Here is a 7817-nt window from a genome sequence, read left to right on the forward strand (position 1 = left end):
GTGTAGTGCGGTGTGTGCTGTGGTGGTGGACGTGAATGGTGGGGGTGGTGGACGTGAATAGTGGACGTGAAAGGGAGGGTAAGGGACTTGAATGGTGGGCTGAGGTGAGAGGGGAAGGAGAGGGGGGGTTTAATTTTTATAAGGGTAGTAACATACTTTTTGCCATTAAAATACGGGCATTTTAGCGAAATAGGACGTCGAATAAAAATCCAGAGGAGAACACTGTGGAAAGTTTAAAAAAAAAAAAAATTCTGAAAAGAAAGAGAAATTCAATAATTTAAGCGGGCTGTTACCCACAGTAAAACAGTCACAGTAACGCTTAACTTAACTCCCACCATCGAATACAACGAAAAGTAATGACCCCCCAAAATTAAAAACCAGACCGACGTAAACAAAAACAAACCCAGAAAAAACATTAGTCTCAGAACTCAAATGTCCTTTGTCTCTCAACGGTCACTTTTCCTGTTTCTGCTACCCCCATTTCCCACCACCATTAAAACCACCTTTTCCCCTTATAAAACGACCTTCCGATTCCTGCCAACTCCAACAACAATGCAGAACTTCTTCATCATTTTCTCTCTCCTCCTCTTCCTCGGAGTCACCATTGTCGAGGCCCAACAAGAAGGAAAAGCAGTGGTGCAGCAGCAGCAGCTATGGTGTGTAGCAAAGAACAACGCTGAGGATACTGCACTTCAACAGGCTTTGGATTGGGCTTGTGGCCCAGGAGGTGCTAATTGTGGGCCGATCCAAAATAGTGGGCCCTGTTATGACCCGAATGATCTCATTGATATGGCTACTTATGCTTTCAATGATTACTGCCTTAAGCATGGTATGAGTGACGAGACTTGCAATTTTAGCAATACTGCTGCTCTCACTGCTCTTGATCCAAGTAATTTCTTCTTCTTTTTGATTTTCTTTTCTTTATTTATTTATATTTATATAGTACTCCGTACTTCGTGCATTTTATTTTTTGGAATTAAATCTTTATTTTTAATTTATTTGGAATTTTCAGGTCATGACAAATGCAAATACACATCGAGGTAACATCTTTATCACATAAATTTTTTGTTAAATTGTTAATTAAAAATTGAGTTTTTAAGCATTTTAAAGATATAAATTTGTTCCTAGTCAAAGCGTAGTTAAAATGTCTAATTTAGAAATAAAGTGGCCAAATAGTATTAAATGCTCAATTTTATAACAAAATGGTGTTTCCAACTTTTATTAATGCCGTTTAAGGGAAATGTAATATTTTTTTTTGTGATGATCTAAGCTTATTGAACCGATATCTAACTAGGTTGTAATTGAATTGCTTAAAGCGGTTGAATCGGAAATTGGAAAGGGAAAGAGGGAGAAGTGATAATTGATTACTGTTAAATAACAGGGAGAATTTGAAGGTTGGAGGAATATATGAATTAAGGCTCCGTTCTATTGACTTATTTTGTGAACTTATATTATTTGAACTTATCTGAACTTATTGTACTTATCTGAATTTATTTTATCCGGAAAAAAACTTACTTTGACTGAAATAAACTTATTTGTGCGTTACGATGTCTGAAAAAAACTTATTTTTTCTGAACTTATTTGGTCTGAAGTAAGTCGAACAGAACAGGGCCTAAATGGCGAGTTGATGTTGAATGTAGATGGAGGAAAATGAAGGTGAATAGCCATGGAGGGCGAAGAGCAAGATAAAATTGAAATACAGAGGAGGACGGGGAAGGGGGGTGGGGGTAGGGAATGTGGCACCTAAGGTTTGTATTAGAAAGTACCAAAACAAAATGGTGTTACCAATTTCTGTAATTAATGTCGTTTGAAGACGAATGTAATGTTGTACATTGTGATGTTCTTAATTCTAAAGCTTAGTGAATTGATTTTTATCTTGTTTCTAATTGAATTGCTTAAAACGGCTGAATCGAAAATTAGAAAGGGAAAGAGGGAAAAGTTGAGATATTATTTCAATTAAATAAGAGGTTGGATTTTAATTTTGACGGGAATGAGAGGTTGAATTTCAAGGTTGAAGGAATATATAAGTGAAATGAGGAATTGATGTTGAATTTTGGAGGAAGATGAAGGGGAAGAGGTGTTGCGGGGAAAGAAAAAGATAAAATGGAAAGAGTAAAAGGAGGGGGAGACACGTTGCGGCACCGAATAGATAGACTTATCTGTATTTTCGTCTATGGAATTGATTGATGAAATCGCAATATTTTTCTATTTAGGATACTAAGAGAGTAATCGTATTGCAAACTCTCAGAATAGATGTTTTGTCCAAAGGTTGTAGCCTCTTCTACCCAACTCATGATATCTGTAGGTTTCAGTGTGCTTTGGTTCATCCTGTGTTCTGTAATGGCCACTTATTGTGGCGGAGCATTTTTTATTGTTTTGTGTAATCACTTACAAAAGTTACAATGTGTTTCAATGGGATAATTTGTAGAAAATGGATGGGACGGATAGTGATGGCTACATTTTTCTTTACGTAGTTATGGCTAAATTGGGGGGAGGAGAAAAGAAAGGATATCAAGGGATACAGTTTCCTTTCTGTTTCAACGAGCGAAATGCTACTTTGATGGAATGATTCTGTGGAACATACAAGCCCTCTTTTCTTCCACTATTACTATCCAAAACAAGCTATTAGTGTAATATTTGTCAAAAGTTGGTTAGGAGTTGGCGACTATATATATTTTATAGTGGAATGTCGATATGTGGATTAAATTGCAACTTGTTTCAGAGTGAAGGTAGGTATATCCTGAAGTGCGGAGACTAATAAGAAGTATAGTTCTCCATTTGGAGGAGGTTTAGCTTCTCTGGTTTCCCAAAAATTTAGTTAACCAAACATCTGTAGAGGCATGTTTTTCCCACTTGGATATGAGAGTTCCTCATTTGGAAGAATAATCCTTTTTGCCATGAAGCTAGACAGGGGAAATGCTAAGGTGTCTCAGTCTCGCTGTGGAAGGACTTGATACACCTTTCCATTGGTAATTATTGAAGTTAGATTTTCTTTTTTTATATCCTTGCCCTCCGCCTCCTAGACAGTGATTTGTAACAGTTTTGACGTGATCATGTGATTTGTAATTGTCTTGTCAATGGAGATGGTGGGCATATGGGTTTTATTCCAGTTAGGGAACAATGACAGTTCTTATCCGGTGACATTTGATAGTGTTTGTAGCTGAAGTTGGCACAGGTAGTTTCCATGCACTGCGTGCTTTTTATGTTTTACCAGCTAATCTCTGACCATAGATTTGCTAGGATTGGCAAATTTGTGATCAATTTTCCAGTGAGAAAATGGCCGATGGAGAATCTTTGTTAAATAGAACCCAATCCCGGTTCATAAGAGTAGCATTGGAAAGCCAAAATTTAAGTCGAAGAATCCTCAATCTTCACTCATGAAATCATGCATCTTTACCTGATGGGGGAAATTGTGATAGCTGTATCACTGAAATGGCTGCTAATATTTGCTGCATCAGAAGTTCCAGGGACTATTATAAGCACTTAATAAAGGGGAAGTCAATTAAACCCTGCTATTATTTTTTCAAAGGTTTCCTTCACTTGAATTTGTTTGTTCTTCTGAAGAATCTTATGCATGTATATGATGTTTTCACATATTACCCCCGCTGTCTAGAAGAAGAAGTCACATTATCCTGATCCCTCAAACTTAAGGATGTTATACAAATACCATTTAGAATAGGTTATGCCTCATTACTCAAGTAGTGTCATATTATGAAATACAATCATGAATCAATACTATTTTAGGAAATTGACAACTTGTTTAGGACATCTTAAAATATGTTTATTGCTTCAGCTGGAGTACTTAAGTGGTAAGTATGATCTGTGGGTAGTTAGTATTTTTCTTTATGGATAATGCCTATGATTTTGTAAATATGTGCGACTTTCCTATTTCCAGATTTCGTTTTAGATTTTCGAGGGCCAAATTAATTTTCTCAAGCATTATTAAAATTGATACTTTGTTCTTATGGCTAGAAGTAATGTGATGGTAATTTTCCATGCTCCTATTACACTGATTTGGATAATCATAAACTTTTAAGCAAAGGTGCCAATTTTACTTCAAAACATAAAAGGTGCCAATGAAGTTGCTCAGTTTATAAATGAAGTTGTTCTGTTGCGAACAGAACACCTTCATTTATAAACAGAGCTTGGATAGCAACCTTGTAATTAGTTGTTTCTAGTTGTTTGGCCTTGTTAAGGCCTGTTTGTTTTCTGGTAGCTCCCCCTAGTACTTAGGGTCCTGCATAGCAAGTACATTTGTCTCTAGGTGGAGATTAGTTACATGGTCGGAAGTTTTGGACAATATAGAATTATTTGATTTACCAAACAAAGAAGGTGTTCTGTTTCTGTTAATACCAATTCAGGGAAAATGCTATGCTGTATTTTGTGATTTAAACTAAACTGTTCTCCTCCCAAGTTATTGGATAGTTACATCTTCTATGGAATCTAGTCTTGAAATCGCTGTCCTTTTTTTTATTTTAATTATTTATTTATTTTTAGACCGAGTGAGAGAGTAATCTTGTCAATTTCGGAATGTCCCCGTAGCCAAAATTTACAATAGATAATTGTCTGAAATCTATATCTTTGCTGATTTGGCCACTATGTATTGTGCAATGGCCAGTTTCTGTAGTTGAGCATTTCATGTTCATTTTGTGTGATTGCTTACTATGTGTATTAACGGGAGGATTTGAAGAGAAACAAGATGGCGAGTGATGGATACATTTTTCTTATGTTAGGTATAGATTTGGGTCACTGGGGGGGGAGAAGAAATTAAAGTTGGAATGATCTGGACATATCAACTTCAACCTTAACTCCCCTCTCTCTGTCCTTCCCCTCCCTTTCCCTCCACCAATACTATCGAAACAAAGTGTTAGTAGTCTTGGTATAACATTTGTCCAAATTTCCAATTGGTTTAGGAGTTTATGATGATATTTTTGTCTTCAAACTGTATTACATGTGGACCAAATTGCAACTTGTTGTAGAACATAGTATGAGATATAAATTCTGAAGTGGAGTGATTAACTTAATAGCATGAAATATAGTGCCGCATCTCGAAGATGATCTATATTTATCTATAAGAAATTAACCAAACATCTCCAGACTCATGAAATAAAAGTGATTATTTGATACAGTGAGCCTTTTAGTCATCAAGCTTGAAGGAGGAATATGTTGTTAACCCGTGTATAACTTACTTCCTTTAAGTATGTGTGTCTGTAAATCTCACAGTGGAAGGGTGATTGGTAATAATGAAGTTTGTATCTAGTTTTTCTTTTGATTTCTGTTGACCTTACGAGAGAAAGTGTCGTGCTTTGAAGTTGGTTGGCTGTCTTTACCCTGTCGATGGAGATTTTATACTGGTGTGGCATAGGGTTTTTTGCAATGCAATTAGGGAAAGCAAGTAATTCAGAATCTTATTTGATAATAGTTTTTGTTGCTGAGGTTGTACTTAGATTGTTCCATTAGAATTAGTTGTTAAGTCAAAGGTTCTTCAATGTTCAGTACTTACGGGTATATTTTTCAAGCATTCTGAACATAAGGTTGTGATCATCGTGTCACTGAAATTGCTGCTAATCTTCAGTACTTAGGGGTATATTTGCAAGCATTCTGAACCTAAGTTTTCTCGTGAAGGAGAAGTTGTGATCACCGTGTCATTGAAATTGCTGCTAATCTTTGCTATACCAGACAATGCCAGACTTCTAGTTGAACCCGATACAATTTTTCTAGGGTTTCCTTTGGTGACTTTTCAATTTTGCTTGTTCCTCAAATACTCTAAAAAGTCTGAATCTCAAAACAAATACAAGGATGATGATTTTACATAGTACTTCTTAACCTCGTAAGTACGTGTCACGATTTCTCAAAAAGACCCATCATATATGTGTGATATTTATAATGTCTCCTCATTACCTAATTTTAGTAATATAGTAAGTATTCCTATCACATATATTACTATGTTAGGAATTTTATGGATATCCTGAAACAGTGACTGTTTTTTCTTAAGGGATTAACTCAATGAACAAGTATGGATGTCCTAATGAATTATGTTTATGATTTATCTGTTGCTGATTACTATCATTTTTTCCATCCTTTTGGTTATTTTCTGAAGCATCGTTACAAGATTACTTGAGTTGTTATAAATGGTGTTCATTTGTTTGTGCAGTACTTTCACTGCTGCAAATTCTACCACCCCTTCAACAGCAGGGGTCATCCCAGGTAGTGAAAACTTGAACGGATGCCCTCAGTTTTCTGCAACAGAGGTTCGGATGTTAGCCCTCCTGAATCTGTTTCTGGCAGTCTTTATATATTCCCTATAACAGATGGAATTTTGCGGGATTCAGATGTCTTGAGTGAAGCAATTCAGTAAAATAGAGTTAGGTTTAGATCTTGGTAAGGTGAAAATTTGTTCCTGGTTTTTATCATTGTAACTTTGATGAACAAACACGCATCAGCTCTATTCCTATCTGGTTTGTCAAACCAATTGGTATATTTTTGTTGCTGTGCAGTGTACAGTATCCTTGCCCTTGTATTGGGATTTAATGGATTAATATCTGGTGCATTTCTGTTTATTGGTTCAAGTTTGAGGACTAAATCGAATGCATGTGGTCTTCTATTTATTAACCACAGCTTAATACAAATGTCCTCACTTAATTTTTCTCAGATTACCCAGACAGTTTATGATAATAAAGATTTGTCATTTTGGTCCAAAATGAATGCCATGGTTCTGACATGGTTAGTTGAGGGGAATTGAAGAGTTGGAGAAACATAGCTCGCGAAATATCCTTGTTTCCCTTCAAGGTTGTGATGCAACCCCAAAGACTTTACATACATACGGTGATACTAGCTCCTGTGTGAAATAAGAACTCAACTGTTTTAAGCAATTATTTAATGATTTAACATGCTTTTTTGCACTAACTCCTAGAAAAAACATGCTCCCCGTACCTTGCATGTGGTCAAGACAAAACTCTAACAAAGTGAAAAATATGCAAACGTTGACACTCGCCATGTTGAAAAACTGAATGAATTCCCACTTTTAATTTATTTCTTCACAAACTTGTATTTCTTCACAAACAGAATGAATTCCTGTTGTCAGTTATCTTTCCCTGGTAATGATCTTTGTGAACGAGCTTATTCGAAAGCTTGACAATGACGATAATCCACTTACAGCATTAATCTTGGTAGGATTATTACTATTGCTTGAGGTTGTTGCTGCTTGAATATGATGATGATGATGATGTTGAGTAACAAGCAATACTTGATCAGTCAGGTTCACGGTCAAACGGGGGCAACTGAGGCGAGACATCAGACCGACAAATGGGACACGTTGGTTGGGCGGTGAGCCACTTATCAATGCAGGCTATATGGAAAACATGGTTGCAGTTAGGTAAACGCCTAGCTATTTGATCCTCCTCCAACATGCTCAAACACACAGCACATTCAATCATCTGACCCTTTTCATCATGACCATCCATCATCTGCTTGAACATAATTGATGGCCGTTGGATCAAGGCCGGACTTTGCTGCTGCCAGGTCACGGTGGATGAAGGTTATGATAGGACCCTAGCAGGGCCGTCTTAGACATTTCAGAGGCCCTGTTCTAAGCTTGTCCAAATCTTAAAATGAGGCCCCTAATATTAAAAAAAAAAAAAAAAGTGCGATAATTAAAATATTACTTTACGAGTAATTTACGAGCATTACAATTTTGTTCCTACAAATTTAAACAAAAAACATAAAAACAAACTTTATTTAAATTTTAAATAACATCTTAGTGTGAGGTTAAAAGGTTCTCACTATTGCAACTTGCAAGGATCCAAATCCTTATGTAT

The 7817-nt window shown here is 36.2% G+C and overlaps 1 protein-coding gene across 4 annotated transcripts; it reads left to right on the forward strand.

Annotated features, from left to right (window-relative positions):
- Window positions 1-352: 352 nt before the first annotated feature.
- On the forward strand, window positions 353-6569 carry LOC110785158 (PLASMODESMATA CALLOSE-BINDING PROTEIN 5). 4 transcript variants are annotated; one of them, XM_021989603.2, is made up of 3 exons: window positions 353-889; window positions 1013-1040; window positions 1593-5637. In XM_021989603.2, exons 1-3 carry the CDS (start codon window positions 433-435, stop codon window positions 1687-1689), a joined length of 582 nt encoding a protein of 193 aa, XP_021845295.1. In that variant the 5' UTR covers window positions 353-432; the 3' UTR covers window positions 1690-5637. The 4 variants fall into 4 exon arrangements, with proteins under 4 accessions (XP_021845295.1, XP_056699599.1, XP_056699600.1 ...); XM_056843621.1 differs by having other exon boundaries at window positions 354-889; window positions 1597-5637; XM_056843622.1 differs by having other exon boundaries at window positions 354-889; window positions 1641-5637.
- Window positions 6570-7817: the final 1248 nt, after the last annotated feature.

This window comes from Spinacia oleracea, chromosome 4 (assembly GCF_020520425.1).
Source record: "Spinacia oleracea cultivar Varoflay chromosome 4, BTI_SOV_V1, whole genome shotgun sequence".
In the NCBI taxonomy this organism is placed as follows: Eukaryota; Viridiplantae; Streptophyta; class Magnoliopsida; order Caryophyllales; family Amaranthaceae; genus Spinacia; species Spinacia oleracea.